Source organism: Lates calcarifer, unplaced genomic scaffold (genome assembly GCF_001640805.2).
Source record: "Lates calcarifer isolate ASB-BC8 unplaced genomic scaffold, TLL_Latcal_v3 _unitig_5776_quiver_344, whole genome shotgun sequence".
NCBI lineage: Eukaryota > Metazoa > Chordata > Actinopteri > Centropomidae > Lates > Lates calcarifer.
Genome location: NW_026117718.1, coordinates 561,429 through 587,432, shown reverse-complemented (window position 1 = coordinate 587,432; position 26,004 = coordinate 561,429). Strand labels below are relative to the sequence as shown.

General features: G+C 39.6%; 1 protein-coding gene across 1 annotated transcript in view; it reads left to right on the top strand.

Moving 5' to 3' along the window:
* Positions 1-24,583, top strand: part of reep3b (receptor accessory protein 3b) — a 34,992-nt gene extending 10,409 nt beyond the window's left edge. Inside the window, exons 3-8 of the mRNA XM_018666499.2 lie at positions 5,447-5,523; positions 7,122-7,242; positions 7,382-7,495; positions 14,214-14,376; positions 19,734-19,867; positions 20,060-24,583. Coding sequence (XP_018522015.1) covers positions 5,447-5,523; positions 7,122-7,242; positions 7,382-7,495; positions 14,214-14,376; positions 19,734-19,867; positions 20,060-20,131 — 681 coding nt within the window. The 3' untranslated portion in view covers positions 20,132-24,583. The remainder of the gene's footprint in view (positions 1-5,446; positions 5,524-7,121; positions 7,243-7,381; positions 7,496-14,213; positions 14,377-19,733; positions 19,868-20,059) is intronic.
* The last annotated feature ends 1,421 nt before the right edge of the window (positions 24,584-26,004 follow it).

Here is a 26,004-nt window from a genome sequence, read left to right as displayed (position 1 = left end):
TGAACATTCCATTATATATGGCACTGCCACACATTTTACTCAAATAGAAGTACTGTTAAAGTACTGTTATTGACATTTTAGCATTCAACTGCATCTTTTTTTAACAAACAGAATATCTTCAAGGCAGGAGTGGGCTAAGGAGGAATGTTTAAAATGTCCAACTATTTTCGGTCCGAATGCCACAGCATCAGCCACGCTCCTCATTAACAGCCAGCTGGAGGGTGTGTGCGACACACGGCAGGCTCGGGAGTCCAGCATCACTCATGGCTTTGATCATGTTTTTCGCATTATCATGTAGCACACGAACAGAACTTTTAGGGACCCCCATGTCTGAAGCAGAAATCATCAAACACACCTGCGATGGCTTGGCTGGTGTGCGAACCCCTAAATTGTTCTACATGCAGGACGACTCTTCGCGGAGTAAAATCCTCGTCAATCTGCTGTGCAGTTAAACTGATGACGGACACCGGGGTAACGCTGCTCATCCAAATATCAGTGGTGAAGCTGAGGGCCGAAATGTCTTGCAGCAGGTTGTGGATGTGCCTCTTCACAAAGTCGTGGAGCTTTGGCAACACTGTGTCAGTGATGTGGTGTCGGCTAGGGATCTCATACCTCGGCTCCAGTACGCTGAGAAGACGTTTAAATCCCATATTATCAACAACCGACAATGGCTGGTCATCAAGAGCAATGTACTGGGTCAGAGCCTCTGTTATTTTCACTGCACACAGGTTGTCTCTTAACATCTTCTCCCTCTTCTCCAGAGTTTGCTGCAAAGTTGGTTGTTGCTGTTTGCCAATATTAGCAAATGCTTTGAACTCGGCGTCATGTTGGTTTTTTAGATGTTTTATCAGATTGCTTATGTTGAAAGTAATCGTTCGCACTCACTCGTCCCTCTTCTTGACAGCTTTGCAGAGCAGAATTTGCAGTCTGCTTTACTTTAGTCACCATCATCCACTTTGAAATACCTCCACACTGCCGACATTCCTCCTCCTTGCTCTCAGTTAGCACCTGACCGCCCAACTGAACGTCACGCTGCCGTAAGTGGTATCGGGCTGTGGTATCGGAACACTTTTACGAGTACGAGTACAGGAACAGGGTATCGGACCCGATGTCATGCATCCCTACAATAATCAATAAAGCTGTACAGTATACAATAATCAATAAAACAACAATGGATAGAATCAATCTAAAAGAAATGTAGGGCAGTGAAGTTTCAGTAGGATGGTTAAAGTGAATAGGCGATCTCAAAACAGATGGGTTTGGAGTCTGGATTTGAAAACAGGAAAGGAGTCAACATTTCGGAGGGCTGGTGGCAGGGAGTTCCAGAGTTTTTAGCCGCTCTGCTCCCCATGGTGCTGAGACAGGCAGAGGGTACACAGAGATGAATGGAGGCGGAACATCTGAGGGAACGGGACAGGGTGGTGATGTGTAGGAGGTTAGACAAATATGGGGGGTCAAGGTTGTGGATGGCTTTGAATGTAAGCAGGAGGAGTTTGAATTCAATACGCTGTTTAACTGGGAGCCAGTGGAGTTGCTGAAGGATGGGGGTGATGTGATGGTAAGAGGGGGTTGTGGTGATAATGTGAGCGGCAGAGTTCTGGACCAGTTGAAGCTTATGGAGGGACTTGTGAGGGAGGCCAAAGAGGAGAGAGTTGCAGTAGTCGATGCAGGAGGTGACGAGGCTGTGGATAAGGATGGAAGCAGCATAGGGGGTGAGGGAGGGGCGGAGTCGATTTATATTGCGTAGATGGAAGTATGCAGACCGGGTGATGTTATTAATATGAGATTGGAATGATAGTGTGCTTAATTTCAGAAAGTTTGAGGTGAACCAGAATTTTATTTCCAATAAACAGGAGGTGAGGGAGGAAGGTGGGAAAAAGGAGTTTGGCTTGCTAGAGAAGTAGAGCTGGGAAGCAGTGGAAATGGATGTTAAATTTACGGAAGATAAGGTAAGTGACAAAGAGAAGGAGCCCTAGGACAGAGCCCTGGGACACACCTGTAGTGACTGAGGAGGGGTCAGATTTGAAGGATTTTAGTTGTATGAACTGAGTGTGGCCTGACAGATTAGAGCGAAACCAGTCAAGGGGGGTGTGCGTGATGCCAATGGAGGAGAGTCTGCTGAGAAGGATGGGGTGTGAGATGGTGTCAATGTGTCAATGGCTACACTCAGGTCACTGAGGATGAGGATGGAGAGTAAACTGGTGTCAGCTGCAATGAGGAGATCTACTCCATGTACTGTACATTAATGAAATTATTTTCAAAATGTGCATGCCATGAATTCTCTGTGTTTGTAGACAGTGACTGTACTTTCTAAAATTATTGGAATGTCAAAATATGAATTGGCACTGATTTCCATTCAACCCAGGTTTTAATGGAAACCTATACATGCATATAGATTTAAGGAATTGAATGTTTCTTGATGAAGCTGGGTGATGTAACTAATGCCAGTGAGAGTGAAATCACAGTCTGCTGAGTTAGTAACACATTCACACACAGCCTTAACACACCAGCACAAAGGTTCAGAAGCAGTAAGCAGTGACTGTGCTTTGAGCCATCTTTTACTCTGTTTCTCTATTTGTCTTCCTCTCTCTCTCTGCTTCTTTTTACTTGCTTTTTGCTCTTACTGATTCGGCATTCTGCTTCCTTTGTTGTGTAATACAGCTGGGTTGGTAGAGGTGCACGTCTTATAAATTTGACATGCATTAAGCAAGGAATGAATGGAAATGAAGATCAGTTGCCAGATCAGATTTAAAAAAACAACTCTGGGTCATTATCACTGATGCAGCGTCTTCTTTTCTGCCTTAGAGCTCATAAGGTAACCAGTAAAATTAGCACAATGCTAAAGATATACACAGGTTTTCTTACTTGGTATGTGTACTTGCTGACAAGAGGCTGAAATCACTATCACTGTATGAATATGAAAAATTTTATGGAATTTATTTACACTTATTGTCCATCTAGCTAAAGTCTATCTAATCCTGCAATAAATCCTCCCCTCATGAAAATTGTTATGTTCAGTTGTTGTGATGTTTAGCCTACCCTCATTGATACAAGAGTGGTTGGACAAAATAATAGAGACAACTCGAGACAACGTAACATTAGAAACTTCATGAAGGTGGGATTTATTTTAGAACTGTTGTATTAGATGGCATTAGTTTGGCCAAATAAAGGCAAGGCAACTGGGTGTATACCACAATGTGACAAAGGTTAACAAAATGACATAAAATAAGCAAAGGAATGTTCAATGTAATGAGCTAGAGATGGGCAACAAATTAAAGGAAAAACCAACACAAACCCTGGAGGTGGTCGATATACTCTTGGCCGACCAAACTCCCATTGGTTGGACAGTTGCTGGTGTTACTTTCACGAGGAGAAATGCAAATGGGTGTGCATGTGTTAGAGCACTTTGTAGAATAGAGCAAGCGTTGTATGAATGTGTGTGTGAATGGGTGAATTCGACATGTAGTGTAAAGCACTTTGAGTGGCAAATGCAACTAGAAAAGCTATATAAGTACAAGTTCATTACCATTTACCACTCTAGGTGAGCTCCAAACTGACACCATGTCAAAGAAGTTGTTGGTGGGGCTGCATTTTGTTAAAAGAGATGACCACAAACGGGAGTGTCAACTTTGCAAACAGAAGTGTGCAGCTATGATCTGCAAGCTTCTGTAGATCTGCTACAACTGGGGAGAACTAGACAGAGGTCTGTAGGAGAGAGAGGTGGAGAGAAGCATTCACAGGTGGTTTTCATAGTCCTTTTTTATAGTAAAGTGAATTTGGTAGAACACAAGCAATTTGAATATATCAACTTAAGTTACTGAAAATTGTAATGGGTATTTTTCATTATTTTGTGACATTTTATAGACCAAATGACTAACTGATTAATCTGCTGAAAAATTAATCAAGAAAATAATCTGTTGATTAATCAATGAATGCAGCTATATTTTAATTAAATTAGATGCTAGATTAGGCTTATTTTCACTTTTTAAGTTCACATAAATATGCATAAAACAAAACACCAACCTATAATCATTAAATCTTATAGTGAACTGCTGGTGGGGCTGTAGCCTGTACCCCTGCTATTGGTCAGTCTGCCACTGCTGCCCAGCTCTATCTCCATGCTATGTCTACCAAGTTCAGTCTTACCAGTCAGCCCATTGGCTGTAGAGAGCTGATGTCAGGTGTTTTTTTTCTCTTTCTCTTTTAATGGAAGCCAGTTATTCAAAGACAGGGCTAGTAAATGTCTGCTATTGCCTCAGGAAGGCAAAATGGCTGCTGTATATTTCACTGAGGTCATGTCTTGATGTCCCCCCTACAGATGAGATGAAAAAAATGCTGGTAGAGACAGAGAGAGAGGGAAAGGGTATGAAGTGGAAGATGAAAGGGAGAGGTAGAGGAGAGACAGAAGTGGTAGAAGCAGGAGGAGATTGAAACATGAATTAGATGTCTCATTGGCTCTGGGATTTAATCTCTCCTTTACATTTATCATTCCCTTGAGCCTCTGTGTGTGTGATTGGAGGAAGTTCACAATGAGGTCACCAATTAACCAGTCCAGCAGCAGTGGTGCAGACAGTGTAATGTGTGTGTGTCTATGTGTGAACAGTGCCTGTCTGATGTGAATTAACCTGCAGGTGTGTTTGTAATTTTGTAAGAGACTTTGTTCTTATGAGACGGGTGAATATGTGTTTGAGTTCATTGTCCTTCTCTTGTGTTCTCCCTCCTTCAGACATACACTTTTTACTCTACCACTCATCCATGAACACACACACACACACACACACACACACACACACACACACTGACATTTCATTAGCTAATGTCAGTGTGTGTTCAGTCATGCGGCTGCAGCTGGGTCTGGCTAATACCTCAGCATACCATGCGACTGTCTCCCTGCCTGCCACCATCTACTGCTGGCTTTGATATGGAAATCCAGCCAGGACAACATGAAAAGCCCTTAGAGAGGGACAGGAGGAACAAGGGAGCAGGGAGGACAGCAGAAAGCATAAAAGCACACCAATATAAAATCCTAAACCTCATTACTACTGGCCTGAGAAGAGACATGCTTTACCAAGTAATAAAGTATCTTAAATTCAGTAATTAAATTCCTTAAATAGTGACCATGTTCATTTGGTAGATTAGTTCAGAGCACGGTTAGAAGAGAACAATAGGCACTGCAACTCTACTAAAACAGTTAGAATTCATGACATTCCTATATTTTTCCAGCTTGCAATAGCTCTGCTCTGTCAGAAATATATTTGATTTTCTGAATATGATTTTTTTACCACACTTTCAACATGTGGTAGTTGACGCAAAAGGCTGCAGGGTTTAATTAGATATTCATAACCGTTTGTGAGGCTGATACTGATACAGATTTTTCAAAGTTGGAAAAATCTTTTTTTGGCTTTAGATTGTTTGTTTCTTCATTGCTCACTGTTGTCTCTGTCAGGTGCGGTGGATGATGTACTGGATTGTTTTTGCCCTCTACACTGTGGTGGAGACCATCACTGACCTCACACTGGCATGGTGAGTTACACACACACACACACACACACACACACACACACACACACACACAAATGCATAGCAGTCAGTCTCATAAGTCCCTTTTTATGCATCCTTTTCAGTGTGTATTGTTGAAAGGCTTCACTTGCATTACAATGCTGTTTTGTATAATTTATAATAATTTATATGGCATAAACTGGTCTTAAGGTGACAGTAACATGGTTTATTGCAATTTATTGTCCAACAAACACCCCACTCATGCAAGATAGCAGTATGGGATACAGTAATTGAAAAGGGAAACAAACCCTCTTGAGAGCGCCACAAGCCACTCAGGGTCACAAAAATGGCAACCAACCCAACATTAAGTAGCTTCAGAAACTAGTCAGACCCCTTCACTTTTCTAAAATGCAAAACATGTTTTTAGAAATCTGAAAATTTATTATCAAAAACTAGAATTTCTCATTTATAAAAGTATTCAGACCCTTAATTCAGCACTTTGTAGATCCCCCTGACCAGTTACAGCTTCAGTGTTCTTGGGTCTCTACAAGCTTTGCACACCTCCCATTCTTACTGCTAGATCCTCTCAAACTTCAAATTCAAACTATTGTTTTTTGACAGTTACAGTTGCAAAAAAAAGTATGTGAACCCTTTGAAATTCACGTTCTTTGTATTTGGCAAAAAAAAAAAACCCAACCCAAAAACAAATAATTCTAGGACACTCTAAATTTTAAAATGTAAACTTAAAATTTGACAGCATCTGCCTGTTTTAGTGTGTTTTCAGTGCATCTTAGAGCTGGCTCGGCTTTAGAAAGCCTGTAAATATACATAATTTATTAATTCATTAATCCCATAAGTGTCTTTTACAGCTTTCAGTGGACTTTTTATGGTATACTGTGCAATCATCAAGTTGCTGCCACTGGTAATTTCAGTTGTAGCCCGTCCACTGAAGATGTACCCTGTCTGTGCAGTCAATGCAGTTCTTTCTGTGTTGTGTCATCAATTATTTTGCTATTGCCTGTCAAACACCGAAGACAACTCTCTTTCTGCTCGGCAGGACACAACCTCTCAACTGATCGTGTACATACACACACGTTCCAACAGAGCATGTGGGGGTGGGACTGATACAGACAAATAGACACCTTTCTCTACCGTCATTCTCGCATTGTTTTGAAGTGGAGGCCAGTGGTTGTAAAATGTACACACATAGCAAAACACAACTTATTACTCAAAGATGTTTTTATTAGAATCAAAAATATAAAGTGGCCAGCTGGACTTCAATGAGTAGTCAGCTTTCACTTTGTGATCATGGATTATTGACAGTTTTATCCCTTTTATGGTTTAACCACTGACTCCATGTCTTTCCACTAATACTAATGAGGGCCCGGAGGTTTTGGGTTTTCCTACAAGCATTCTCCACAGTTTTTCGGTTTTAGTGTATTGGCTTTCCTGATCAGTATAGATACAGTAGCCAAATTATGACTGCTGTTGTTGCTGTGTTTGTTGCAGTTGTACTTGTTTCAATGAGACATCACATCTGTTTGACCAGTTGCAATCAGCAGCAATGCTGAGAGCTCTCTCTTCAGTATTTGGATGGTCCCTCTGTTCATCCACATTTCCAGGTTTCCTCTCTACTATGAGCTGAAGATAGCTTTTGTGATCTGGCTGCTGTCCCCCTACACCAGAGGAGCAAGTCTCATTTACAGGAAGTGTCTGCACCCTCTACTGTCCTCGAGAGAGAGGGTAAGATCACCCATCCACCCATCCCATCCATGTCTGCCTCTGTATTCATGGATTATTTGTTGTTGAACAAATTAGTCACACTTTTTATTTCTCAATTAAACTGTCTACTAGAAAAGTGTTACTGATTGTGTCCCTCTAGGAAATAGATGAGTATATTGTGCAGGCCAAAGAGAGAAGCTATGAAACCATGGTGAACTTTGGCAAGCAGGGCCTGAGCATCGCAGCCACCGCCGCTGTCACTGCAGCTGTCAAGGCAAGTCTCTCTGGCACTCTGTTTTTATCATTAATGCACTGCAATTGTCAGTTCATTCTACATGTCTTTTGTGTTTACCAAAAATAGCATCAATAGCATGGTTGGAGCATTTTGGACCCTGCGTCTCACATCTGTGGTTTTTCATCAAATTGAGTCATTTCCCATAAATCCCAGTGCTTTCTGTTCCCCTCCCTCACCCTCTCCTTACTGAGGAGGATCTGCCTTATGAGATGCCACCTTTAGTATCCTTTACTTAGATACAACAGCTCCCTCTACCTGTGCTGTACGATAGAGCAATCCAGGAGGTTGTTTTGCCAAATTCAGCCTGGCGGCACAGAATGTCCTGACTCGACTTGCTAAATCATACTTGAGAGAACACAGGCAGAAATAGTGCCATTAGTGTGTAAATAAATGCAGGAGAGTTGCATTTATCACAACAGACAATCCTGAATAAAAATCTTGACTTGAATGTGATATTGTATCTGAAACACTAAATATGCAAATTTATCCTCTATGTGTGTCGCCCAAGTGCTGTGTCCTTCAGCTACCACTTACTGCAGAGTCAGTGTAAATGAAGTGTATTTGGTTGGTTTGATCAGCATTGCGTGAATACCTGAGTGTATCAGATAATCCCTGCTGATCTCCTGTGTAAGGCTTCACTGCACTGAGGTAATCCCAAGCAGAGGGAATCTACTACTAAACAGAATGAATCATGTCAGGTCCACAGTCACAGCAGAAGCCATCTAGCATAGATATGGTTTAGCTTGATACATGATACTGTTACTACTGTTACTATTATGTTTTATTATTATATGATACTGTTATTATTATATGTTCAGCAAATTCTGAATGAAGATTGTCAAAGACACAAAAATAACAGGGCTGCAGCCAAATATTATTTTCATTATCAATTAATCTGCCCATTATTTATTAAATTGGCAAAGGTCTAAATACCTAAGATAATCTGTTTATTGTGATATGAAATTGAGAAAAGAAGAAAAGAAAGAAAAACAACTTAAAGTAAATGTTGCTGAGACACTGAGCAGAACTCATGTTGGCTGAGTCGCCTTTTACCTTTTTTTTTCTTGTCTTCATGTCTCAGTGCAACACCATATTTTCATATTATAACATGTTAAACATGCTTAGGCTTGTAATTACAAAAAACCAATAACATAGATATTCCACTGTGGACCATGATTAAAAGGACTGGCAGAAGGAATGATATTTTCTCTAATGCATTTAACCTTCTCCACAAAAAAAGTCTGAAAATCATTGCAGTCCTTATCTGAAAAGACTGGTATGTTTGGCACTGATGGAGAAACAATGTTACTTACTGTGTCAAAAAGCACTTTCTTTTCCCCATAGATATTACATTTAAATAACAGGAGGCTCTTGTATCCTTCACTGTATCATTAGAAGAGAGTATATTATAAGAGTTCCTTAAGGTATAAACAGTGGACCTCAAGTTTTGTGACTTTCCAGAGGCGCTCCGTTTTACGACAAGTGCGCCTAAAACTGTGGATAGGTTCAGTGAACCAAGGAGGGGATTTTACAGCACTGAATTGTTAAAGTTTAAGAGGCGCTACTTTGTCCAGTATATATAGCCACTGTGAATTGATGGACAGGACAGACTGTACATCATCATCAAATACATTCAAACATTTCTATGAATTGTTTAACCACAGACTGTGATATATCGGGAATACTTAATTTGCTTGGTGGGAAAGATGTTGAGGTTGCAAGAAAGACTGAAAGAATTACATTTATGATCACTAATAGATAGGTCCTCAGTACAGATAGATCCAATATCTAGACCAAGTGACATAATAAGATCAAGAGTATGATCACCACTGTGTGTAGGACCAGTCACATGTTGAGTAAAGTTAAAAGATTATGAGATAAAGAGTCAGAGGCAATAGTGCATGAATTATCGTCAACGTGAAAATAGAAACCTCCAAGCAGTAGAATTGTTTCCAACTTAATAGTGGATGATAGGAAGTCACGATCCTATGCTTTGTGTATCTATTTCTAATTTGTCTTCTCCGTCTGAAAACTCATCTGTCCTGTCTTCCCTCTCTGTTTATATCATATATTTTTGTTGCTCTCCTCGTCTTTACTGTTTCTCTCTTCTTCCCTTGCTGCTTGTGATTTATAGCAACAGTTTTAGGCTACACTGCTGTTTCAGATCCTTTTAGGTGATTAACCTTTACCTAATAACACCAGCTGTATTAAGCATGAAATTCATTTGTCTGAACCTGACAGACTAAACCAAATAGCTCAGAGAGCTGAAAGGTTTCAACAGAGACTGGAGCTGTGGTTTGTTTAACAAATGCATCTCAGTATTTAACCAATGGGAAATCAGCCTTTTTAACAGGTGATTTTATTAAATAAGAAACTCCTGAGACTCACTCAAAGCATGTATATGCAATGGGCGCTTCATTATACATGCAGCATGCTTGCATATTGATATGCATGTAGCCTGAGGCTGGTTTAAATTGCCTCTGCAGGTGTAAAGAGAACAGTTTTTTAGACATTTCTTCTCTCACAGCTTTCATCAGCTGTTTCTGTTGTTGTTGATTCATGATAATGGAGACATCTCAAATTTGTGAGTAGGCTGCACTTACACACATTATTTTCACAGCCTTTCTTTAGACACTTTTCACAAAACTGTTCAATAAATAATAAAATAAAATTAAATGTTAATATTTCGCATGTGTGTATCTAAAATGCACAGTCAGCACTATCCTGCTTTGTTACTGGGGTGGTATTTGAATTCATCAGTCTTAACCAAGAGGCCATGGTATTGACAAATGGTCAGTGGTGATAATGGAAAGGTCATGAATATTGTACTTCATATTGTTTAAGATGCATGGCTTTACTCCCAAACTGAGCTGGACACTGTGGCATGAAAATATCCTGCTGTGCCCCCTTTGGTTTTCACAGTAAATTGAACTCCGACTCTTACAGCATTATTGGTACGTTGCCATACTGACAAAAACATACCAGCTGCATGGAGGAATGCTTTTACATATCCTCTCCTGCTGCTACATGCTTTCTGACAACTTGCCTGCCATCCTTAGGTCCTTGCCCACTGATTCACGGTGTAATGGACTTGTAAATTAATGATCATTTTAATTGACTAAATATTATCGGTCCCCTAGTATTGTGTGTTTGCTGTTTCTGTTCATGGGGCTTGTAACACCCCAAACACTGTACAACAAGCCCTTTCTGGAAAATACTCGCATACACAAAGTAATGTACTCCTGCCAATACTGATAACAGTTTATATAAGTGCATTACAACAGGGCAACACTGCATCAATTCTGCTGGACTTCCTCTGCTCAAAGTATCTGACTGCCATGAATATGGATTTGAGAAAGACTGACAGCTGCACTGTGTGGTTTTTATTTACTTTTTAGTCACATTGATGTGTGGATCTGCCCCAGCTTGCTTACAAGCTAACCTTCTTGTGACTTTGTTTCTCTTTTCTCTCTGTGCTGACATCCTTTTTTCTTCAGGGGTTCTGTGTGTCAGCAGGCTCCTCTGGGAGGTAAAAACCAATCAGTAAGCTGCATGGACAGAATGTTTCATTTCATACCAGCGTTATTCTGCTATGTTCCCCATCCATTTCTGTTCTTTTACCAGGCCTGGTAGCTGAGAGTAAATATCAGTATCCATTACCACCTCTTATCAGTGTAGTTATAAAGAATCAAAATACATTTAACTCAATATTACACGTAACACCATATTTTTTCTTCATTTGTATTGCGTGATGTTCAGAGTTTTATTCATTTCATCCTCCCTGTTTCTTTATGTTTCATCAAAAATCTCTTCAGGTATTTTTTTTCCCTTTGTCCTGTTTATGGTCTTCATTTTGTGATCTGTGTCTATGATGTCTTCATTTTGGTCTCTGGTCAGTAATGTCACCAATCATCATAACATTTTTTTAGTGTTTGTATTAGTATACAGTGCATTTGGAAAGTATTCAGACCTATTTTTTCATTGCTCACATTTTTTATGTTGCAGTCTCATGCTAAAGTAAAAAAAAAAATCCCTCATCAATCTACACTCAATACCCCATAGTGACAGAATGAAAGTGAAAACAGAATTTGTAGATAGATTTTAGATTGAGTTATTTATTTTAGCATGTGGCTGCAACATTACAGAATGTAGAAAAAAAGGCCCTTCATACAAAAGGTCATATATCCTTGATTTATATCTTTCCATTGAAGCTTGTGTTAAGATGGCTCTCAGCCACTGTTACATCTGTTACAAATCAGGCTGTGCCTCAAGTTTCCATCACATCGTTGCTTACTAAGTTGTATTGTGATATTGGGAAAAACAACATCAGAACCGAGAAAGTGTCAGAAGTCAAATTGTTCTAAGAAGGGTTTTCTCAGCGTCAGGCAGACCAAAAATGACTACACCATCAGAAGATCAGTACATAAAGCTCAACTCCTTGAGAGACAGAAATGCAACTTCACCACAGACACATAATCTGATTTTAAAAAGAACAAAAGACTTCAATCAGCAAAAGAAGGAAAAAAGACTATTGTAGAGTGATTAATCCAAGTTTGAGGTTTATGGCAGTGACAGCAGGGTGTATGTCAGGAGACGAACGGGACAGAGTTTATCACACCTTCAGTGAAACATGGTGGGAATATTCAGTGCTAGCTCAAGAACATGATGTCATTAAAGCAGTACAGAGACAGTTCTGAAATTTATTCTCAACATTCAACTTTTCACTCAAATTTTTAAGCTCATGTTATAATTTAAATTGGGAAAATAGTATTCCATTCAAAATAAATGCAATATAGACATATCTTGACTAGTGGTCTGTATTTTAGACACATGATATCAGGGATGTACTAGTCAGGCTTTTTAGGGACAAACTGTTAATGTTGAATTGGCTGATCTGATGCAGATGATTGATTATGTTACATTAACTCAGGTTTCAGCAGTACCCATGATATTTTACAAATTGGTGTCACTACTACAAATATATTTCTCTGTACATGTGGTCATATTCTCTCTCTCCCCTGCATGTCTCTAAATGATGACACAGCATCTTGAGAGATCAAAGTGTTACAAACTGACATTTTTATATCTGGTTCACACAACTGATGAAGACATAACAGTTGTCCTTGTCACTACTAATCTGCCACAGCAATTATGAGGTTGACGGGGGCGATGGTTCACTTTTCAGCACAATCTGGCAGGAGGAATGGCATAAACTGTCCAAATATAGGTGTACAAAGCTTGTAGAGACTTACCCAAGAAGACTTAAAGCTGTAACTGCCTAAGTGACTTCTACAAAGTCCTGAATTAAGGCTCTGAATACTTTTGTAAATTAGATATTTAACTTTTTGATTTTGAATAAATTTACAAAAAATTGTAAAAACATGTTTTCACTTTTCACTCATTATGGATTACTCAGTGTAGACTGATGAATGGCAATTTTATCCATTTACATTTAAATCTAGGAAGAGGTCTGAATACTGAAGCCACTGTATATGGTATATACTAGAGATACACCAATATGGTTTTTTCAGGGCCGATACCGATTATTAGTAGTCAAGGAGGCCGATAACCGATATTTGGAGCCGACATTCATTTGCAGTAAAAGTGAAAATATTGGCATCAAAATTTTGAATAATACAAACTCCAACACTTAACTTTGTTTGTTTGTTTATTAGTTTTCAGATTTGCAACATTTTAAAGGTTTTTTTTTATCTTAGACAATAGACATCTTTGTTTTAAAATTCTAACAAAAAGTGCAGGGAGCTCCCAGGCTCAGCAGCATGTCTTATAAAGTTAAATGAAAACTCCTGAAGTTTCTACGGTAAATAAAGTTTTCCAAAATTTCAATATAACTGAAATGTTATTTTATCTTTAACTTATCTTTGTTTTAAGTTCAAACAAAAACAAAAAGTGCAGGGAGTTCCCAGGGTCAGCAGCATCTCTTAGCTTGGAGCTTCTCCACCTAGCAAAACTTTTTCTCCTCTCCGCTGTGTGTGCATGAGCACTGTACATGCACAGCTTTCACTGCTGATTGGCTGTAACCTGGTCCGTGGCTCTGCGTGTAACCAATCAGATGGTGCTGTGGGTAGGACAATGTTGGAGACAGAGTAGTGATTGCAGATAGAGAGGCATTAGAGCCAAAATAACCCAGTTTTAAATTGATCTCTTATCGGCCATAGGATTTAAAAAAAAGGCTGATGCCGTTATGCGTCAAAATGCTGAATATCGGCGCCGATAATCGGCCTGGCCGATAATCGGCCTATCCCTAGTATATACAGTATATCTATGACCCTGATACTTCATGTTATTTCCCCAGCCCAGGTCTCTCAAACTGCTCCTACTTCCAATCAAGTGTCTTTTTGATGCAGTAGATAAATTGTGTAATAGTAACCAATAAATTTGAAACAACACAAAAGACTCACAGATAATCATGTACTTATGTCTTACATAAACACAAATTGAGATTTATTGTCTGGAACAAAAACTCTCACCTTACTCCAAATAGTCTCCCGCTATCAGATATTCAGTGGGAAACACTAGACTCTCACACTCACACATAGATGTTGAGGGAAGGAGTCTGAAGTTGTGTTCAGCATTCCCCATGTCACATATTCACTTCATCACTGTGTGGGATTGTGTCCTCTTTGATCCCTTAGAGGTCTGGGGTAAGATTGATTGGTATGTGTGTCTGTGACAGGGTCAGGGTGCCATCACCGAGAAGCTGCGTAGCCTGAGTATGCATGACCTCACACAGATAAGCCAGCAAGATGATGGAGGAAACCAGCTGTACCAGTATAGCTCCCACTCAGCCAATCCTGCCATCAGGAGATCTCAGAGCACTGATGCTGCTGACGGAGCAGGTACACACACACACACACACACACACACACACACACACACACACACACACACACACACACACACAAATATTATACTTTTTTTGTGAAGTTATGTTGAGACCAGGTAAAACAGTTCAAGCTCAAGTTTGCTGGCATCACTGTCTCCAAGAAAAACTGAGAAAACTTGATCCACTGAGGACAACTGCGATGCACGTGGAAGCTTTCCTGGAAAAAGAACGCATTTCTTACTCAAGCATCCATACACTAATTATGACAAAATTTAACACAAATGTCTAATAGGATTAAATGATGAAGTGATGACATTTTATATCTAAATAGTCACAGGTCATCTTCACTGTGATATCACAATGTCCTGCAAAAACACCTATACAAACAAAAATGTTTCAATCTAAATGAATTGTACAGAAGTTAGAAAGATCTGACAGAACATCAAAACTTAAAAGTCTGATATCATAGTGCAGGTTTTTGGGGCATTGAACCAGGTCTTAGGTGACTGTTACAAGTCTGGCACATTTTGACTCATTTGACTCACTTTGACTGATTGGTGTAATTTACATAAGGATTTGAGTTGTAACACAAACTTGATGCACAGACATCATACACATAATCACCAAAGCTGACTATTTACAGTGCTAGCGGTATCCATTGAGAATAAACATCCATAAATCTGCTTAAAAGTCACAGATAAGACACTCCTTATATTCAACAACCAGAACCATTGTGTTTAAACATCTCTTATATATTAAAAGCTATCCAGTTATAGACATCTCTAGGCAATGCAGAACACTGGATCATCTGTGAAAATATGGCATTAGAAATACATTTCATTAATTCATCAATCAAAATACCTTCACTAAAGAGAGGATCATCACACAGTCAACACATCATGCACTGGTCACTGCAACCAACCAGCAACCAGAGTGGACAGGAGAGAATAAAAAAAGACGAGAACAAGTACTTTGTTCAAAATAAAGAAAATGGTGCTTATTCATATTAGAACTTCATATTTATATATACAAACTGACATATTGTTGTTATGATTCCTGTTCAGCTGCTCCGTTGACTGTCCCACCCCTGTCCATGATGAATAGTGAGATAAGATAATCCTTTATTAGTCTCACAATGGGGAAATTTACAGTGTTGCAGCAGAATAAGTGATTGAAAAGATGAAAAAGACATAAATACGAGTAAAGATAATACTATAAAAAAATATACACAACAGTATAAACATGACAGTATAATAGAAAAAATATTAACAGAAGAGCAATACTCACAGGACTTTTTATATAGACAGAAAATGAACTAAATATAGATATCGCACATTTGAAAATGGTATTGCACACAATGATATAACTGATAGCAGCTGTTTTGGGTTAGGATGGATTAATTAAAGTGCAGAACCTAGTGAAAATGGTCCATTGAGTATGTGGTGTATTAGGAGCAGTGCTGGTTGTAGAGTCTGACAGCAGCAGGAAGGAAGGACCTGTGATACCTCTCCTTCACACACTTTGGGTGAAGCAGCCTATCACTGAAGGAGCTGCTCAGTGCTGTCAGACTGTCCTGCATGGGGTGGAGCTCATTGTCTCAATGCTGTCATCCTCCTCCACCACCTCCACAGGGTCAAGAGGGCACCACAGGACAGAGCTGGCTTTCTTGATCAGCTTGTCCAGTCTCTTCCTGTTTGCTGTTGAGATGCTGCTGCCCCAGCAGACCACTCCATAGAAGATGGCTGATGCCATAACAGTGTCATAAAAAGTCCTGAGCAGTGCTCCCTGCACTCCAAAGGACCTGAGTCTCCTCAGCAGGTAGAGTCTGCTCTGAGCCTTCTTATAAAGTGCAGTGGTTGTTGTCTGTCCAGTCCAGTCTATTGTTCAGCTGAACACCCAGGTACTTATAAGATGTCACCATCTCAATGTCTCTTCCCTGGATGTTCACCTGGTGCTGGGGGGGAGTGTCTGCTCCTGCAGAAATCCACCACCAGTTCCAGATTGACTCCTATCCCACAGGAATCATGTGACCTGCAGTTTTCCCTCAAAATTTTCAGCCTCTATTCCATTGTAGCCCACACCTCACTCACTGACCCCACAGCAAGACTAAACTTCCTGTGTCAATCACCTGAAGCATCATGGAAACTGGAGTGGTAAAACTTAGTAAAACCATTAAGAGATTTTTGATGTTATTAAGACTCCATCAACATGTTTCTTCTCCCTTCATGCTGCCGAAATGAATTTTTAAAAAGCAATTCAAGAATGCCCCTAGGTCATGACATGCACTTGAGTAAGCACATGAACAGGGCTGCCAATAGTACTGCAACACAACACCATGCCACATCAGCTTTTTACTCTGCTTTTTATGTTTCTTTGTTTTTCTTTGTGTGCTGCATCCTATGTTCCCTTTCCTGCTCAATGAAAGCACTTTGTGTGTGTGGGGGGGGACGACTTCCCAGCAGACAAAGAAGATGAGATGAGGTTTAGTGGGATGCTGGTGGAATGTCAAACACTCTCTCTCTGTTGCTTCTTCCTCTGCGTATCCCTCTCAGTCACTCACACACACATGCATGCATGTACACACAAATATGCAGAGCCAGTTAGTGGGGTATGGAGAGAGAGAGTAGGGAGTGCAGGAGAAGGAAGAGAGGACAGAGATGAATGTATGGGAGGAGAGAGGAGATGTAAGGGATGAATGGAGGAGGAGTGAATTAGAAGAAGAGGTGGATGGATTGTGGGAAGGAGGGCTGGTAGACAGCATTTTACTAGGAAAGAGTGTTTTATGTATTCAGCTCAGACAGCCAGCAGGGAGACTTTGAGAGATGAAGGAAAGAAAGGGGGCAAGGGAAGATGTTTTCACTCTCAAACTGCTCTCTTTCATATGGTTCTCATGGTGTGTTTCAGTTGTATTCGGAAGACAGAATGTCAGAGTTCTAAGTCGGAATTCCAACTCGGAAAGTCGAGAGAAACCCCACCAACCCTGTTATAAGAAATCAAGATGGCTACCACCTCAATAGTTCAGAACACTGTTCATTTTACTGTTTATTGCAGTTCAGTCAGTTATTTGTTCCACATTAAGTCAGTCATACAGATAGTACCATTCATCATACGACATAGAGCATTGTTATCAACTGGTATTGCTAACAGTAGTTAGCAGTAATAATGGCTAGTCTGGGATACGTTTGAAGCGGTTCACATTCATGGCTTAATGTTTCAGTGAATTTGAGAGGAGCTTTATGAAGTGTTTACATTAAAATCAAATGTTGACAACTGAGTTGTTCTTCGGGTGGAGTGCAGATTAATTTTGAAGTTGTCTATATTGCGAAAGAGGAACTAAAAAGGCTCTATGAGTGTCCATATTTATTTTGACTTCTCAACTGGAACACCGTTAACTCAGAGTAGACGTCACCTCTGGTTCCGAGTTCCGACCTCTGATGTAAATGGAACACACCATCACTGCTGAGAAAAGTTTTCACAAGACATCATATACTGTCCGGTGGCCATATTGGTCCTCTGTTTTTGGGCAGCATGGTTTTCTACAGGCAATTGTTCATAAAACATATAGTGTGACTTAAAGGATAACTCTGGTGATACTCTATATTGTGTCAATGAATCTCAAGTGCAGAGCCAAACCAACAATGAATGTATGGTCTGATTTGTATGTGCCACAGAGCTACATTGTTGTCCAGTGAACTGCATCACAAGCTTTGATCAGAGCTGCACAGGGTACACAGTACTCATATCTTCAGTACCTCTAACCATATGGACAGCTGCTGAAAGTTTGGTTGGGATCTCAGGGGATGTGGTGGTGTAGCAAGGATTCAAATTCAGAAATCATGAGCAGAAAGTAGGTGTGGATGACTTTGGTCAAAATGTCATGCATTTTTGTTGTTTCTTTTATGCTAAAAGGCAACAGAATAGTTGGAATGTAATGCGTTGTGAATGACAGTAAAGCTCAGCAGCAGGTCAAACCAAACTCTGTCTACTGTCAATATGAGGCAGTGTACTTGGTAGAAGAACTTTAAAGGATTCCAGAGTCCAGATAGCTCATGATGTTGTGGGTCTCTGTCCTTGTGGGATGGTTTGCGAACTACTGAACTGGAAACCAGAACTTTGTAGTTAACAAAACATGGTGAAAATGCTGTTTTCTTTTCATTATTTGAAATTTATTTGGAATTATTTTGCCGGCACTGGTAAACTTGTCATGTTCAATAAGGCTTGGGAAGACCAGCACCTTGCATGGCAGCTCTGCCACCATCAGAGTACTGTATTTTTTTTCGGGATATAAGGCGCACCAGATTATAAGGCGCAGTATCAATTAACATGTCAATTGTTGTCATTGTCCACACATAAGGCGCATCGGATTATAAGGCGCATCTGATTATAAGGTGCAATAAGCGAAACAAAACATGTGTCGGATAAGTCCAACTTTATTCAACTAATTTACAGTAACTCTCAACATTGTTCAGTTGTAGGCTAACACAAAAATACAAAACCTTTGTTCAGCTGTAACACAAAAATACAACATACATTAATGTATGTATGTATGAATTCTCTCGCAGCTGCTCTATTCCCGTGTTCTAATGTGTGACTTATAGCCTTGAGTATGAAATCTGCATCGTAAGCATGTCTCAACAGGTGGCATTTTGGGGTCCTTATACACGCACACCGCAAAATTACCAGTATGTTGCACAGTAGGCCTATCTGTAGGCCAACATATTACTAATGCGTTATTAGCCATAATGTGTACAACATAAAATCAGTTCGAGGTTAGTAAACACAACCAAAGGTCATACATAAGCACTGGATTATAAGACGCACTATTGATTTTTGAGAAAATTTAATGATTTTAGGGGAATGAGATGAGCAGTTCATTTTCCGTAAAGTTGATTTTCCATGCTGTAATGTGAAATGTCTAGTTTTTGTGTCAGTTTCTGTATGACCTTTGTAACTTGTGTTTCTATGATGAGTGAGCTACACAGGGAGGCAGCAGTAACAGCTGGTGTTTGCTGAATATCTGCTGACCTCTGCTGGACCAGGTGCATTTCATTTAATTCAGTTTTCTACACTGCCACCCCAAAACAAAATCACCACAGGCCAACCATCACAGTCTATAATGATCAGCAGTCACACATGATTGTCAGGGTTCATTCACTGTAACACAGCTAAAAACATCAAATATTCATTTTAACTGTGATTTGGCATCATTTAGGTGGTGATCTGACAAATGGAGTGTAATTGTCATTATAGTTTTTATTTAAGTAAGTTTTTATTGTCTCTATCTTAAGTACAATGTCTTAATTTATTTATTTTTTGAGAAGTCTTTGAAATGAAGAATTTTGTTATGTGTGTGTTGTGTATGTTTTTCAGAGTACCTCTATGACCAGGAGGAGAGGACAGATGAGGAGGCAGAGCCGACCTTCTCTGAGGACGAGGCCGTCAGTCAGAAAGGACTGAGACGGTCGCAGAGTGTCAAGCTCGCACGGTCCAGAGTTCGCAAAGATGTAAGTGTCCTGTTCTGTACTGTCTAGAAATATCTCTTCAGAAAGCAAAAAGCATCTGTAACTATATAAGCATATTTTACTTATAAGTAAAAAAGAAAACTGGTCTGAGAGAAGTCACATAGAGAAGGGCCTGTATGTAAAGTGTTGTGTAGACACATTTTGAGTGTATCCTTTCCATTGTTTTGTCACCAGGCTCGTTATGGATCCCTGAAGATTAAAGGCAAGAAGAGACCAGCTCTGAGCTCTGTTAACTATGGAATGTGAAAAGACTGCTGACACACACACACACGCACACACACACGTACACTCACAGCAGGTCAGTCTGCTGATTGGTGGATGGTATTGTCAGCCTGTATTCCAGCTCTTCTCAGTCTGACTTGTCAATCTGCTGAACTCTTTAATCTCTCAGATGATGAGCTCTCTGCTGACATATTTATTACCTAATTCATCCAAAACCAGACACTCTTAAAGAGATTTTACTCCCAGAGAACTCTTGTGTTTGTCTTTGGGATGATAATGTACAGAATATTTTTTGCATGGACTTATGTTTGTTTCATCTGTTTTTCATTAGAATGGTAGTGTTTAGGTGTGATGTTATATATCTGTGGTCTTTTAGATCCATCTGTCCTCTTTTTGTTTAATTTCACATGTTTGAGGTACCACTTTCTCATAAGGCATCCTCTATGGAGCAGTCATTAACCATAACTAATGACTTAAATAGCAGTTAAGCTATTAACTAATGCTTTATGGCACAGCTATAAGCTGTTAATAAGAACAACTTCTCAGTTGCCAGGTTTTGAAAAATCTTTCTGGCTGATGATAATCCTCAACAAGCTGTTAACACAACACAGGCATGTTATCACCTTTTAGCTCACATTACACATTGATCCACTGATAATATAAAATAATGATTAATTCTACTCCATGTAACCATTGAACAAAGATATAACACGTTCTTCCTCTTAGAAATGAAAAGTTGAATTCATAAGCAATAAAACAAACCTTGGCTCGTTTTCTCTCCTCAGGGCTTTTACAGCTGGTCTTACTTGTTCTATTACAATCACTTAACAAATTTTAGATAGATAAGGCTGACATTACTGAGTCAGATTTCTAACTAGTAACTTCTAATGGTATGCTACATTTTAGTGCACAACACATTTGAGACAGAATTTGAGAAACATTTTAATTCTTTTATCACACTTACATTAACTGTAGGTGTCACTTTCTGGCTGCTGTTAATCAAAATACACACAGTTCAAAATGCACCACAAGTACAATTAAATAGTCACTGCGTGCAACATGAAGCAGTTTCTTGTAGTGGCAAACTGATGCAGAGTTATCACCTGTTTCCACAGTTGCTCTCAGCTCTACAGTTTTTCAGCATCTTTTAGCTCATGGTTTTTGTTTTAACAGGCGGGACTTTACTGTCTTGGTTTCAGGAAGCTGTTTTCACAGAAAAAGCTCTGACAGAGTCACTGTCCACTCAGCAGAAAACAGCAGACAAACACAGTCAGAGACAAGCTGCTGAGGAAAGCAGAATATTGAATATTTCATGAGCTTTAAAGGCTTACCAACTATTTTAGCAGCAAACGTCACAACAAGCCAAAAATATTTTTAACTACCTGGCATTCCAACAGTTGTTTTTATTATTGGTTTATAAATGACCTACAAAGCATTATGAAATGATTTTTATTATCCATAGAGGGAGATGTCAGTTTCAGCTTTAATCCCCTTTATGAAGCATACCTTTTTAAAAGTGGGACAGTTTTGCTTCTGCTGCCTTTCAGGTATTTTATCAATGAGGAGCTTGTTCCTCTGGAAGCACTAGTGTTGGAGTTTGTTAACTTCTGTATGGCTCATTATATAAATGGAGACTATTTTTACTTTGGTTGACACATTTAGGCTCAGGCACATGCAACATTCCCTGTCACAGTGGTGACAACATGAATCACAGCAGGATAACAGCAGTCCGAACTTGAACTTTTGAACTTTAAGAGAGAAGTGAAACACAGTGTGTGAAACACAACAGATGAACACTATCCCTTACTGCTACTAAGAAAGGCAGTGAACACCAATGAAGAGGAGGAAAGGGAAAAGAAAGCCAAATGAATGAAACAAAGTGATTCTTTCAGGTTTCTATCAGAGACTTTACGTTTTTCTGAAGGCTCAGAACTCCCACTCATGATTTCTTATTTTCCTGCTTTTTACTTGTGTATTTTTATGTCTGTGTGTCCTGATCACACCCTTGGTTGTAAATTTCTAGCTGTATTAGCTGAAAATTAGCTTTTTGAATGTTATTACTTTTGTAACCACCTTTTTTGCACATATACCTCCTTCCAAATCTTTTTTTAAATCAGTGCTATTATTGCTTGTCATCTCATTTTATTATGTTGTTTGCTGTGGGAGGATGCAGCACAGAATGAGCTTAACAATTCTTGATGATGGGTGCGAATACTAACAGCATCTCATTGCATTTTAAAGTTTGACTTGTTTTTGTCTTCTAGTAGTGCAATCAGTGCTCCACTGCTAACAAACAGTAAAGCATTCATTCATCAGTTGCTGTGTGGTGGAGAGATAGAGGAGGCAGTTTATATTGTTTCTCTGGCAGAAACATTGTCCTTCTGATCTGTCACTGTGTGTTTGATTTGAAATTCAACCGCAGTAGCAATTTGAACTAATACGATTTGCAAACCGCAAAGACTGCAATTATTTTTACAGCAGAGAGTCAGTGGACACATCGTTACACTTTTTTTAGCTGCCTCACAGTTCACACACAGAGCACTGCAGGAGCAACAGAGTGACAGGCTGTAAATCTTTACAACCACATCTGGTCTTACATGACCAAACCACAAAACTAACTGTGGAGTTAGATACTTGATGAAAACAGAGGGCAGAGCAACACCGCGATGCAGGCAGTGTGAGTCACTCTGACTCTCTCCACTCCAGTATCATGTTCTACCTGCTGAGAGCTGTATGCTAGTCCCAAGAACGGACACAGCTAAAACTGAAATTACCGGTGATGTAACAAGTTAAAAGCAGCTGACAGTGTCAAGAGGCCGGCAAGGGAGTGTTGTAGCGGCGGCCCGCCACAGGAACATTGCTGCCACTGATATTTAAAGTTGCAAAATACCCGGTAGAGGTGAGAAGGAGAGAGGAGGAAGAGAAAATGAGAGAAAATTCTAGAATGAACTAGCTAACATTAAGTTCAGATTTGTATTTGTATTCTGTATTTTCTACTGGGACAAATAAACTCCCATAGAGTTTTAATCAGCTGTGTCTGTCTCTACCCGCTCTCTGTGTGCCTGTCAGTCTCAAGTGACAAGTGAATGTAGTGCTACTGTTTGTTCTGTGAGAATTATTCTATGGTTCATTATGTGTTTGTTTTGTTAGAATAAATACATTTTGGATTTGTATATTTTCATCCTCATCCTTGGATTAGTTCACAGAGCTGTTAATATTTCAATGATCTGTTAAATGGTAATGCTCCATCACATGTATTACATGTGTATAGTGAATCCTGGACTCCAAAGTTATACCACAAATCAAATCGCAGTTGCATCATTGCAATATAATATTTTGATTCAGCACTACGTCTGGTCCAGAGTAGAGAGACTTCTGTTGATTTATTTGTGTTCATGGAAACTCCAGAACTGACATAGACGGGTGACAAATTAAAGGGAAACCCTGAACTGAGTGGCATCTTCCAGGATAACAGTGTCTGTTTGGAAAGTTAAAGAACGAGGACTGGATTTTATCCTCCATCACTTGTATTGAAATCACTGCAGGAAGGGATCTTTGTACAGCCAGTTTGGAGAAGAGGAACAATTACAGCAACCAGTAACTTTCAATGTACATATGGACATGTGACTGCTGTGGTCAGCAGGGCTGTCACTTTTTTTTTTATCTGAAATTCAAACTCTGGCTCAAATGTGACAATTACAAAAATGAATTGTCTGAATTGTACTTCAAACTTTATAGTTTGTAAACACAAGTCCTTTAAAGTAGTTTGTATTGTTAAAATCCACCATCATTCTGACCTATTGCTGCCCTACTGCCTTAGAAAAGGAAGCCAATAAATAAATGAATGGAGGAGACTAAGGGATAGGATAGGAGAGGATAATTATAACACCAAAGCATCTGAGAAGCAGTGTGTGGAATATTTTGGATTCAGCCGTTGTTTTAAGAGTTTTAGTTTAAGCACAAATGATGTTTCATGCATCTGCACAGCTGCAGACTGTGGAGACTCATGGTGAAACAACACCTTTCTAAAGCTGTCATTATACTATACTTCTCACTTGCACCTATGCAAACCCGTAGTGGAGTATATCAGGGCCTTATGACCCTGTTGGCTATTGCTTTCATGTGTCACTCATTTGTATTTCTGGGACAGCCTCTGAATCCCTCCCTCCTCCATGAGTAGCTCTGTTAAGAACAAAGTATTATATGGTATGTCCCAATAATTGTCCTCTTTATGAGGCTTTATGGACAGGATGCCATAGTCCTGTTTGGTTTTTACTGGGGTGCAACAACAAGCCAAACTTGCTCATGTCATGATGTCCATTTAATGCTCAGAACTGACTAATGATACCAAAACATCATTTACTCACCCAGAGCTGTGTGGCTGGGTTGTTTTGGTCTTTGTATGTAAAATGTCTGGTGTGTGGACTGCTGGATTGTAAATGCAGTAAAATAAAGGTTGTCTGATGGGCAACAAAATCTGTGGTTTGTTGCATTATTATTCCTCATTCCTTGTCCATACATTGCACTCTTGTGATCATGATATCTCAGGAACACCTTGAAGAAATTTCTTCATTCACTTAGACTCCAGTATGAACTGGTTAGAATTTGGAAGTCAAAGCTCCAAGTCACTGTGACCTCAAGTGTGTTTTCTATCTATTTTCTATTATTATTATTTCTATATATCTATTTTTCTATCTATATTTTATTTTCTATCCAAAGGGTCAAATGTCAACTTCATCATAATCTTATGTAAAAATATTTTCCGGCCGTTATTCAAAGCCATAACTCAGGAACAGTAGAGGATCTTGTGACCATATTTCACATTCCATTTCATCAAAAGAGTACACTATATACCTTTTATTAAATTCCTTCAAAGTTTTAACTACACACAGTTGGGTGTATTAGTGACCTTTACACCACCACAATGGATCTGAAATGAAACCATTAAGATATGGTTGAAGCTTGATGAAGGTTGATGCTTGTTTGTGGGTCTTTCTGCCCTCAGTTTTGTCTTCAGTGAGTGAAAAGCATGCTCAGTTGGGTTCAGGGCAGGTGACTGACTTGGCTATTGAAGAAGCTCTTAGGGTGCTTTTGCAGTCTGTTTTGGGTCATTATCCATCTTTACCTCACAATTACAGTGTCACACTGCCACCACACTGGACAGAGACTTTGACGATGGCCCATTGGCCAATGATGTTCCTGCCTCTCCCTCTCCTCCTCGTCAGACTGAATCCAGCTTTATCCATAAAAATGTTTTTCCATGGAATCCAATTCAAACACTCGTCATACATGTAAATAGGTGTAGTTTTGTAAGTGCTACAGAAAGACAGACCTGTGCTGTAGAGTGTGTATACTCTTGATTTACATACATTAGCATACATTACAGTATTACCAGTCTTGATCCTGCTCTTGGTCTTGGTCTTGGTCTTTGTTGTCGTCATCCTCTTCTCATCCACCACCTCTTACACACTCTTCCTCTTCTGCCTCTCAGATTGAACCTTCAACTCACCTGTGCTGCCTGTGCACTCTGAACTGGCTCATATTGGTTTCATCTCATAATTAGCAACAAGTGTGAACAGGTGGTTTCTCTAACCATGACACCCGTGTCTCTGGTTCAAAACAAAACGGGGGGGAATCAGGAGCAACAGTCATTCATTCAGGAAATGTGTTCTCCACACATCCTTTATGAGGGTGAAGATTTTCTACCTTTCCCTCAGCTGATATGGATACAAGCTGGAGCTGAATAGAGGCTGAACATCTTACATCCACAGGAATTTAAAACTAACCACCATGCCATACACTACTCTGAGATACAGTGTATACACTATAGTGTATTTTATGTATGTGCTGAGAGAACTGTTGCTTTATACTGACATTATCACAGAGTCAAACACAAA